General features: G+C 46.5%; 1 protein-coding gene across 1 annotated transcript in view; it reads left to right on the top strand.

Annotated features, from left to right (window-relative positions):
• The window catches only part of LOC310783501 (TBC1 domain family member 10A-like), a 22,513-nt gene extending 10,484 nt beyond the window's left edge, over window positions 1-12,029 (top strand). The window contains exons 6-9 of the mRNA XM_083644378.1: window positions 3,941-4,006; window positions 4,100-4,289; window positions 4,428-4,582; window positions 10,681-12,029. Coding sequence (XP_083500504.1) covers window positions 3,941-4,006; window positions 4,100-4,289; window positions 4,428-4,582; window positions 10,681-11,724 — 1,455 coding nt within the window. The 3' untranslated portion in view covers window positions 11,725-12,029. The remainder of the gene's footprint in view (window positions 1-3,940; window positions 4,007-4,099; window positions 4,290-4,427; window positions 4,583-10,680) is intronic.
• Window positions 12,030-12,411: the final 382 nt, after the last annotated feature.

Genomic DNA, 12,411 nt, shown 5'->3' with positions numbered 1-12,411 from the left:
TCTTCTGTTCTTGTCCTCCTTGACCTGTCTGCTGCCTTCGATACAGTCAACCACCAAATCCTTCTTTCCACTCTGTCCGACCTCGGCATTTCAGGCTCTGCACTCTCCTGGTTTGCTTCTTACCTCTCTAACCGCTCATACCAGGTCTCATGGAGAGGGTCCCTCTCCAGATCCTGTCCTCTTACCACCGGTGTCCCCCAGGGCTCAGTCCTGGGCCCCTTACTTTTCCTTCTCTATATCAGATCTCTTGCCTATGTGATCTCTTCTCATGGCTTTTCTTATCACTGCTATGCTGATGACACCCAGCTTTTCCTTTCTTTCCCCCCCTCTGACACTCAAATCGAGGCTCGCATCTCTGCATGCCTCAAAGACATTGGCGACTGGATGTCTGCCCACCACCTCAAGCTCAACCTTGGTAAGACCGAGCTACTCTTCCTCCCAGGAAAAGACTGCCCTCTTGCAGATCTCTCCATCTCCATTGACAACACCACTGTACTCCCCTCCCAAACAGCCAAGAACCTCGGGGTGATCCTTGACAACCAGCTGTCTTGCTCTGCCAACATAGCTGCTACAGCGCGCTCCTGTAGGTTCTCTCTCTACAACATCCGCAAAATCCGTCCCTTTCTCACAAGAGAAGCGACTCAACTCCTGGTCCAGTCTCTTGTCTCCTCCCGCCTGGACTACTGCAACGTGCTTCTGGCCGGCCTACCTGCCACCGACATCCGACCGCTCCAGCTCATTCAGAACGCTGCAGCCCGTCTGATATTCAACCAACCCAAATTCTCTCACGTCACTCCCCTCTTCCAGGAGCTCCACTGGCTTCCCATCTCGGCCTGCATCAAATTCAAGACACTGGTACTGGCCTACAGGGCAGTTCACCAGACAGCTCCCCGGTACCTGCAATCCATGGTCAGGTTCCAAACCTCTCACCGCTCCCTTCGCTCCTCCACCAGTGCAGGTCGCCTCGCCCCTCCTTCGCTACGGGGGCTCAAAAGTCGCTCATCCCGATCTCGACTCTTCTCGTCCCTGGCACCTCAATGGTGGAACGAGCTTCCACCTTCGGTCAGGACTGCTGAATCACTGCCGATCTTTCGGAAAAGACTAAAGACACACCTTTTCAGGCTCCATCTGGGCCCTTCTTGATCTAACCTCGTCTCTCTCTTTCCTTATATAAAAAAAAAAAAAAAAAAAAAAAAAAAAAAAAAAAAAAAAAACCCTAACCAACCTTGTACCACTAACCTAAACTTGTACCACTGTTCCTTCAGAAGCTGTAGTTGTCATAGACTGTGCTCCATAGTTGATTGTTCTATTGCAGACAGAAAAATGTGTTATTGTAAGTCGCTTTGGATAAAAGCGTCTGCCAAATGACGTAATGTAATGTAATGTAATATTACCACACAGTGTGCTCTGTGCACATGCACTATATTACCACACAGTGTGCTCTGTGCACATGCACTATATTACCACACAGTGTGCTCTGTGCACATGTCATGCACTATATTACCACACAGTGTGCTCTGTGCACATGTCATGCACTATATTACCACACAGTGTGCTCTGTGCACATGTCATGCACTATATTACCACACAGTGTGCTCTGTGCACATGCACTATATTACCACACAGTGTGCTCTGTGCACATGCACTATATTACCACACAGTGTGCTCTGTGCACATGCACTATATTACCACACAGTGTGCTCTGTGCACATGCACTATATTACCACACAGTGTGCTCTGTGCACATGCACTATATTACCACACAGTATGCTCTGTGCACATGTCATGCACTATATTACCACACAGTGTGCTCTGTGCACATGCACTATATTACCACACAGTGTGCTCTGTGCACATGCACTATATTACCACACAGTGTGCTCTGTGCACATGCACTATATTACCACACAGTGTGCTCTGTGCACATGCACTATATTACCACACAGTGTGCTCTGTGCACATGCACTATATTACCACACAGTGTGCTCTGTGCACATGCACTATATTACCACACAGTGTGCTCTGTGCACATGCACTATATTACCACACAGTATGCTCTGTGCACATGTCATGCACTATATTACCACACAGTGTGCTCTGTGCACATGCACTATATTACCACACAGTGTGCTCTGTGCACATGCACTATGTTACCACACAGTGTGCTCTGTGCACATGCACTATATTACCACACAGTATGCTCTGTGCACATGCACTATATTACCACACAGTATGCTCTGTGCACATGCACTATATTACCACACAGTGTGCTCTGTGCACATGCACTATATTACCACACAGTGTGCTCTGTGCACATCATGCACTATATTACCACACAGTATGCTCTGTGCACATGCACTATATTACCACACAGTGTGCTCTGTGCACATCATGCACTATATTACCACACAGTGTGCTCTGTGCACATGCACTATATTACCACACAGTGTGCTCTGTGCACATGCACTATATTACCACACAGTGTGCTCTGTGCACATGCACTATATTACCACACAGTGTGCTCTGTGCACATGTACTATATTACCACACAGTGTGCTCTGTGCACATGCACTATATTACCACACAGTATGCTCTGTGCACATGCACTATATTACCACACAGTGTGCTCTGTGCACATCATGCACTATATTACCACACAGTGTGCTCTGTGCACATGCACTATATTACCACACAGTGTGCTCTGTGCACATGCACTATATTACCACACGGTGTGCTCTGTGCACATGCACTATATTACCACACAGTGTGCTCTGTGCACATGTACTATATTACCACACAGTGTGCTCTGTGCACATGCACTATATTACCACACAGTATGCTCTGTGCACATGCACTATATTACCACACAGTATGCTCTGTGCACATGCACTATATTACCACACAGTATGCTCTGTGCACATGCACTATATTACCACACAGTGTGCTCTGTGCACATGCACTATATTACCACACAGTGTGCTCTGTGCACATGCACTATATTACCACACAGTGTGCTCTGTGCACATGCACTATATTACCACACAGTATGCTCTGTGCACATGCACTATATTACCACACAGTGTGCTCTGTGCACATGCACTATATTACCACACAGTGTGCTCTGTGCACATGCACTATATTACCACAGTGTGCTCTGTGCACATGTCATGCACTATATTACCACACAGTGTGCTCTGTGCACATGCACTATATTACCACACAGTGTGCTCTGTGCACATGCACTATATTACCACACAGTGTGCTCTGTGCACATGCACTATATTACCACACAGTGTGCTCTGTGCACATGCACTATATTACCACACAGTATGCTCTGTGCACATGCACTATATTACCACACAGTGTGCTCTGTGCACATGCACTATATTACCACACAGTGTGCTCTGTGCACATGCACTATATTACCACACAGTGTGCTCTGTGCACATGTCATGCACTATATTACCACACAGTGTGCTCTGTGCACATGTCATGCACTATATTACCACACAGTGTGCTCTGTGCACATGCACTATATTACCACACAGTGTGCTCTGTGCACATGCACTATATTACCACACAGTGTGCTCTGTGCACGTGCACTATATTACCACACAGTGTGCTCTGTGCACATGCACTATATTACCACACAGTGTGCTCTGTGCACATGCACTATATTACCACACAGTGTGCTCTGTGCACATGCACTATATTACCACACAGTGTGCTCTGTGCACATGCACTATATTACCACACAGTGTGCTCTGTGCACATGCACTATATTACCACACAGTTTGACACAGTATGTCCTGTCAAACATGTTCCTGACTTCCATGTGAACACAGAGAAATGTCCTGTCAAACATGTTCCTGACTTCCATGTGAACACAGAGAAATGTCCTGTCAAACATTCCTGACATCATCTGTATGTGTTTGCACAGGACGCCTTCTGGGGGCTGGTCCAAATCTGCGAGAAGTATCTTCCTGGATACTACAGTCCTGGACTGGTGAGACTGAAACACACACTGTACTGCAAAGCATGCAGGATGACATTTTTAGTTTTCAGTGTTCAAGTTGTCCTGGCTCTGCCCTCCTTACAGGAGGCTATCCAGCTGGATGGAGAGATCCTGAATGCGCTGCTGCGGCGCGTCTGCCCGCTGGCCTACCGCCACCTGGAGAAGCACAAGATCGACCCCATCCTCTACATGACAGAGTGGTTCATGTGTGCCTTCTCCCGCACGCTGCCCTGGTCCTCCGTGCTGCGCGTCTGGGACATGTTCCTCTGCGACGGTAACACCATATTGTTGCGTGGAGCTACTAGATGTAACAGTAGATGATCAGCTCATTGGTAGCTCCTCTCTCGTCTCGTGACCCCACACCACAGTCACGCTCACTGTCCACTCACCGGCTCTTCTCCATCCCTTGCAGGAGTGAAGATCATCTTCCGCGTGGGTCTGGTGCTGCTGAAGTGTATGCTGGGGACCCGCGAGAAGCTGAGGGCCTGTCAGGGCCAGTACGAGACCATGGAGCTTCTCAGGGCGATCGAGGCTCGATACATGCAGGAGGGATATCTTGTCCGAGATGTAAGAGCAGTCCTTTCACTGTCCTTTCACCGCCATGCGATAGATGGCGCTCTTGGCCACCTTTTTATGAAGTGCTTTCATACTCGTATATTCCTCCGCAACTAGCCAGAGTTATTGCCCCCACAAAACCAGCAAGCGTTCTCAGCATCGATCTCCCTTCATGGAGGAAGTTCCATAAAACACGTCCAGCCTGGTGCCTCAAAGCGGTATGCGAGGAGCTGTTTACCCCCCGGGCTCGACGCGTTGTCACACGGGCTCGTGACAGTCACTCAAACGCTGAAGGATTTCTTTCACTAGAAGCAGGGTAAACGCCCACCAATCACTTCTCCTGTCACTTCTCTCTATATACAGACAGACATGCACCAAGTATTGCTGCTGTATCTCATTGGCTCATTTTTGGCAGTTTGTAAGTAAAAAAAATAATAAAATGACTGTAGTTTTAGACATTTTTTCCATTGTTCTCAGGTGTGACAAGGCCCAAAATGATCACTGTAAGCAGATTATTGATCTATAAGCGGATTATTTCAACAGCATTTGTATAGGAATGATTCAGGACAAAGCTTTTTGATCAGTATAAGCGGTTGATCACTATAAGCGGATTCCATATCACAATTAGGGCTGTGAATCTTCACTGGCCTCACGATTCGATTACGATTCATCTGTCAACGATTCGATTCCATGATGCATCTCGATGCATCTTGATACAGCTCAAAGTATTGCAGCTCCAAGTATCACATCCTCAATTTTCTGTATTATTACTGCACATGGCTACTTCTTCATCAATTAATACAAGCAGTCCGATAAATATCAAGTCCCTTTTTTACTTAGAAAGTGCTTTAAAATCTGAATGTGAACAGAAATTTCAACATCAACGATTAATCTGTCAACGATTCGATTCACATGTCCGCATCGCGATGCATCAATTGAACGATTAGTTTTGACACCCCTAATCACAATGTCCACAGTGTCCCTGTGATGAGAAGTCTTGACAGGTGATGGTGATGACATGTTTACATTGTGTCACATCCCTTCCCTGTGAAAGCCACACTCCCCGTAGAACAGGATTATTTGGCACAGCCTTAACCCACGCTCGCCTGTAGGGGGCAGCACTCAGGCCTCTGTTGGTTTTGCTATTGAATGATGTCATGGAGTGTTGTGTCACTCATGGAGTTTGCAGAGAACAATGTGTGTTCAGACGTTCAGCAGAGGGAACGGAAGAGAGTGTCAGCAGGGAGGAGAGCGATACAGGGGACATATTGAATAGAGTGCAGAGCTGAGCGATGTCTGGGTCCTGTGCCAGGCGTTGTGTGAGTGTCTGTCCGCGCTCACAATAGCCTCTCTCATGGCTGCGGCCATCTTGACTGTGGGCGACCGTTGCCCCCGGCCCTTTGGCATTTACTGACAACGTTGAGATGACTAACACAATGAGCAGACATGGAAGGAACTGACTGTCCAGTAAAGGACTGTTCCTTTCGCATTTCCTCTCAAACTGACTTGCAGAGGTGGCTAGTAATTAAGTACATTTACTCCCGTTAAACGTACTTGAGTATTTTTTAAATAGATTGTATATTTAATGCTACTTTTTTGTGGAATACTTTCTACTCTTACTCAACTACATTTGCAATAAAATATATGTACTTTTACTCGGTTCCATTGGGCTACACACCTCTTGCTATTGACTACATTTAGCAATAGATTTTTTTTTATAATCAGCTTTCTCACAGGCTCACCACCACACATGGCAGCCGGATGGTCCAAGTAGTTAGTAGTAGGGATGCACCGATATGAAAATTTTGGCCGATGCCGATAACCGATATTAAGATTGCTCTTATGGCCGATAACCGATATTTACCGATGTCGATATGATCTGTATAAAAACACATTTCTATGATAATAAAATTTTGTACATACTGAAAAATACATGTAAACACTGAATTTGAAAAAGTTATACATTTCTTTATTTCAAAAACATTTGTAAAAGCCCATAAATCATAGATTTACTGCATTATTTCATCCCAATGTGAAGAATTTGGCTGATACCGATAATCGATATTAACATTGCAACATCGGACCGATACCGATATGTTAAAAAATGACTAACATCGGCCGATACCGATATGATTGCCGATATATCGTGCATCCCTAGTTAGTAGTACTTTTACTTTTTTTCCCTATTTGAGTAAATATGATTATAAAGCAGGGCTTAAAATTCACTTTGCAAACTAGGGGGGAATTCCCCCCTTATGTTCTTCAGATAGGGGGGATTTATACATTTTGGGGGGGATCTATAGACTTTGGGGCGAGACACTAACCCGAATGAAAAAAAACCTGTGCTCTTAAAATACTGAACACCACGTTGTCATATTTGACACATGTCTTCATTGTAGACAGTTTATCGCTGAATGTGTCATTACATTATCAGGGGCGGTTTTAGCTCAGGATGTAGAGCGGGTCGGCCAATGACGCAAGGGTTGGCGGCTCGATCCCCGCTCCCTCCCAGCTGCTGTCGTTGTGTCCTTGGGCAAGACACTTAACTCATTCATGGCCAGTTTAGGACTGCCAATATTTAGCACAGGCCAAAGATTTTCATAATTGTTGGTCATCTTTCAAGACCCACAGTAAATTATCTATTGGCACCAAAGTGATTTGCAATACCTCAAAATGAAGATGTACGTCTCTGGGTTCACCAGGAAAAAAAAGTGAGCTTTTAGCATGTTCTGTACTCTACTTATAGCCATTTATATACACCCTGTTTTCACCAAAAAAGGTCTCTCTGAGACAGTGTTAATTTCGTCAACGATGACGATGACGAAATTATTTCGTCAACGCCCCTTTTTTTCATGACGAAGGACGAGACGTTGACTAGCTAAAAATAGCTCTTCTTGACGAAAATATGACGAGACGTATTGTTGTTTTCGTTGACGAGACGAGACGTGACGAAAACGTAGTGGGTGGGCTGTCGGACTTTCAAAATGCATGACATTTCAGCAGCAATTGCAGCAAATGCGTCCTGTCCTTGTTTGGTTGACAGCGTGTTCCTCTTGGTTTCTATATACTCTTTGCTGTTACCACACCCACCAGGCACAACGTGCTTCCGTGTTTACAAGCAGAGTTTACGTGGTGGCCAGCCTCAACCAACATGGTCAACACAGGAAGAGTTTGGTTGTCGAGAAATAGAACTGATTTATACTTTACCTATAATCCAGCGGAAAGGAAAACAGTGCACCGTAGTGACAACGACAGGCGGAGATACGCGATGTGTTATGTGGATATACAACGAACTTAAAAGAGGCACGCTACGGTAAGCTACACCCTGTTGCAAATGAATGGGCTGTTCGTTGGCTTGCTTGCGCTAACGTTAGTTAACAAGCTTGTCATGAGTAAAACTGCAGGGCTTTTGGTCACACCGTCACAGCAAGTGAAGTCATAATATTGTCCCACGTTTGAGTGAAACATATGGGGGGAAATTTAGCCATTCAGACCTGTTGCTGTCCCCCAGTGTGTCTAGAACAGCATATGTGGCTGCTGTATGTAACGTTAGCAGTTCATGTTAGCCAGCATGTTTATTTTGGACAATCTTAGTAGATCATCAGTAGCCTACAGCAAGGCAGCATTCCATCTCCATCGATTGTAGAGTCTCTGCTAGAGCTATCAAACTGGTAAGGAAACAAGTAAAGGTGTTAAGAGAGTTAACTATGAATTGCAGCCTGTCAACCTTGATTACAATTTCCAATACCTGTATTGACATAATTTAATTATTTTAAAGACATACATTTTTTGACTAAAACTAATGACTAAAACTTGACTAAAATGCAATGAGTTTTCGTCGACTAAAATTAGACTAAATCCTTTTGAGTTTTCGTCGACTAAAACTAGACTAAAACTATCAAGGATAGAAATGACTAAAATGTGACTAAACGAAAAAGCATTTTCGTCCAAAAGACTAAGACTAAGACTAAATCTAAAATAGCTGCCAAAATTAACACTGCTCTGAGAAGACAAACAGGAGAAAAGGCCATTTTTGTAAACGACACAATATCAGGCAGAACTCGCTCTCAATTCTTTTATTTTGAACTGTATTGACATCAGACATGTAAATATTATTCATTATGACACAAATGACAAAAATATATATATATATATATATATATATATATATATATATATATATATATATATATACATGAAGTGCTTTTTTTACATTCAACAATACAGTTTACTCAGTGTGAGTGAGTGTGCAGACAGACACACAGACAGACAGACAGACACACAGACAGACACACAGACACACACACACACACACACACACACAGAGAGAGTTCTGTCCACAGCTGCTGCTGGATCGCACCTCCTTCCCCCGCAAATTAGCATAGGAGGGGACCACCAAACTGGTCTGAGATCAGCGTCTAGCCTCCTCTGCATCGTTTTCCTCCTCTCGTTCGGGCTGGGATGAATGCTGCGACACAGGAACGGGTCCGGCTTGGCTTTGGGACCAGGCGCTGGAACCGGATCGATCATGTTCGTCACGGGTTTGACTTCCGCGAACAACTCAATCCAGGTTCGCCCTGCAGCAAGGCGACCAGTGCAGCGCGCCGAGGGGCGTTTCAATGGCGTTTCTCCTCTCTACAAGGAAGCGCGTTTCTCTGTTTTCTGTTTTTCCTCCTGCTCATTTCAAAACAACAGCTGCGGTATGTGTTTGATTGCGTGTTGTCGGCTTGGCTTTGAGGCTAGGGACCTGATAACATGTCACAGGCTGGGGAAGTGTTTGAACTACGCGCTGCACTAATAAAAACAAAAACACGTCAAACACGTCATTGGCCCTCTGGGCTATTCCTGATAACACGTCAAAGATGTCTTTGGCCATGAATGAGTTAACCCTCCTTGCCTCGTATGATTGGTATGATTGGTATGAATGTAGACATGAATGGTATGATTGGTATGAATGTAGACATGAATGGTATGATTGGTATGAATGTAGACATGAATGATGGTGGGTCGGAGGGGCCGTTGAGCGCCGATGTGTGGCTGCCACGCTTTCGAACCACCGGTACGAATAGTGTGAACGAATAATGATTCTGTGAAGCGCTTTGAGCCTTGGAAAGGCGCTATATAAATCCAATCATTATTATTATTATTATTAATATCTTACCTGAATAAGCTCAAATGCTGTTACAGGATTATCACACCGAGTCTGGAGCACTTTCTGCTGGCCAGGCAGCAGCGTGTGGGAGCCTGCCTTTTAGAGCGCGAGCACGAGCCGCTGTGCTCCAGGCAGCGGGGACGCGCGGGCGGAGCTCTTCACTCTGCCAAGCCGGGGAGAGTGGCTCTGTCATGGGTTGAGCAGTCCCGGAGTAACATGACAATCGAACTCACGACCTCCCAGTCTCAGGGCGGACACTCAAACCACAAGGCCACTGAGCTGGTCATTTCTGCTGAACCTTATCTTTAGGTTTGATATTTTTTGTCTTTACATTATGGGTGCTGCGTGTCTCGGGTTCATTAACGTCGTTCTCGTTCATCACTGGCACTCGGCATCGGGAGAATTAACGTTATTAATGTCATTGTCACTATCGATTTCTTCATCGTCAATAACGTAAACATCACTGACACTGACGTTACTCTGTGTTACGTTAACGTTACCACTAGAAGTGCCTTGTTGTTCGACCGTTTTTTTTTTGAGCGGCTCCCCCTTCTGAAGACGTAGTTTTCTTTTTTAGCCAGCGATCCATCACGTTTGCAAGCAGCTGTCTGTATCCACGAGAAACCAGCAGAGGAGCTTTGATGTAGAGAGAGAGAGAGGACTGAGTGGACAGAACTAGCGTGCTAATGTTTGTTGTCAACTGGCCAAGGAAGTGAAATTTGGCCAGTCGTTTGAATGAAGCAACCTTCCGCACAAACACAGATCGGTCCACACAAACCATTGAAGAATTACTCCCCCTTTATAAATTGAAAATAAGAATTTTAAGTCCTGATAAAGTAACTGTACTTTTACTAGTACCGTTTTTGTTTATTCTACCTGCCGCTGCTGACTCGTACGCCGGTGACCCCAGGCATGTTTCCATCCTAACGACTGCTGCCCTCTGTCCCCCGTGTGGCAGATCCTGGAGGTGCAGGTGACGGCGCGAGAGGTGGAGCGGGAGCACCACACCCAGCTGAAGCGCTGGAAGAAAAACCGCGGCGAGCTGAACTTCAAGTCCCCGCCCCGACTGCACGGCGCCCGCTACATCATGATGGCCGAGCCGCCCCGGCGCCAGGACCTGCAGCAGAACCCCACCATCGTGGTGCAGCAGGTGGCCCAGCCCACGCCCCAGCTGAGGAAGAGCAAGGAGGAGAAGAAGAGTGTCAAGAAGAAGAGTGTCAAGAAGCACCCGCCCATTGACGAGATCCCCAATCCTTACCCTCTTCCCGGGCAGCCTCAACCTCCTCCCAGTGACCCTCAACCTCCTCCCAGCGACCCTCAACCTCCCCCCAGTGACCCTCAACCTCCCCCCAGTGACCCTCAACCTCCTCCCAGTGACCCTCAACCTCCTCCCAGTGACCCTCAACCTCCTCCCAGTGACCCTCAACCTCCTCCCAGTGACCCTCAGTCTCATCCCAGTGACCCTCAACCTCCCCCCAGTGACCCTCAGTCTCATCCCAGTGACCCTCAGTCTCATCCCAGTGACCCTCAACCTCCCCCCAGTGACCCCCAGTTTCTCACCAGTGACCCTCAACCTCTTACCAGTGACCCTCAACCTCTTCCCAGTGACCCTCAACCTCTTACCAGTGACCCTCAACCTCTTCCCAGTGACCCTCAACCTCTTACCAGTGACCCTCAACCTCTTCCCAGTGACCCCCAGGTTCTTCCCAGCGACCTCCAGTCTCTTCCCATTCACCTCCAGCCTCCACCCATGGAGCCACCAGCCCCACCAGCCATGGAGCCACCAGCCCCACCAGCCATGGAGCCACCAGCCCCGCCTCCGTTCGGCAGCGAGACGCCCGCGGTGCAGACTGCCACAGACTCGCCCCACCTCCACCACCACCTCCACCACCAGCAGCTGCAGCAGCAGCCGCCCCCTAAAGACCTTTCTCTGGCCAAAGAGTCTCCCCTGCAGCGATCCACACAGAGCCTCAGCAGCATGGAGCAGGATACCTACCTGTAGCGCCCTCTAGGGGGCGCGACTGCGGCGACGCACCAGCATAGCTCAGCCAACGACCAGCCAGCGAGACTTGTGTTTTATATTCAGCACCATTTTTTGAGGGCACTTTTGGTATACACTAAAGCACCTACGTGTGACACGCCTACGCCATCTCTCCATCTGATGCTGATGTTACCTCCTCCTCATGAGTTATTCAGACCTTAAAGGAACACTCCGCCCATTTTCAACCAGCTTTGTATCATTAGAACATCAGTAGTATATCAGAAAACTAAACGGTTTTGAAGTCTGTCATTTAATGTGACAGTTATTGAGTGTTTAAGTGTGGACCAGTGACATCACTGGTCCACACTAACTCAAAGTGCTGTGTGGACCAGTGACATCACTAACTCAAAGTAATAACTCATTAACTCAAATCAACTCTCAAACTGTAAACAGGTTTGAAGTCATTCATCTAGTTTGACAGTTATTGAGAGTTGATTTGAGTTAATGAGTTATTACTTTGAGTTAGTGTGGACCAGTGATGTCACTGGTCCACACTTAAACACTCAATAACTGGCACATTAAATGACAGACTTCAAAACCGTTTACAGTTTTCTGATATAGTACTGATGTTCTAATGATACAAAGCTGGTTGAAAATGGGCGGAGTGTTCCTTTAATGGGAGACACGTTACTGATTTATCGAGAGTCA

The sequence above is a fragment of the Poromitra crassiceps genome, assembly GCF_964638095.1.
Source record: "Poromitra crassiceps genome assembly, chromosome: 10".
NCBI lineage: Eukaryota > Metazoa > Chordata > Actinopteri > Beryciformes > Melamphaidae > Poromitra > Poromitra crassiceps.
The sequence above is the reverse complement of the archived record's forward strand: the minus strand, read 5'-3'. Positions and strand labels throughout refer to the sequence as shown.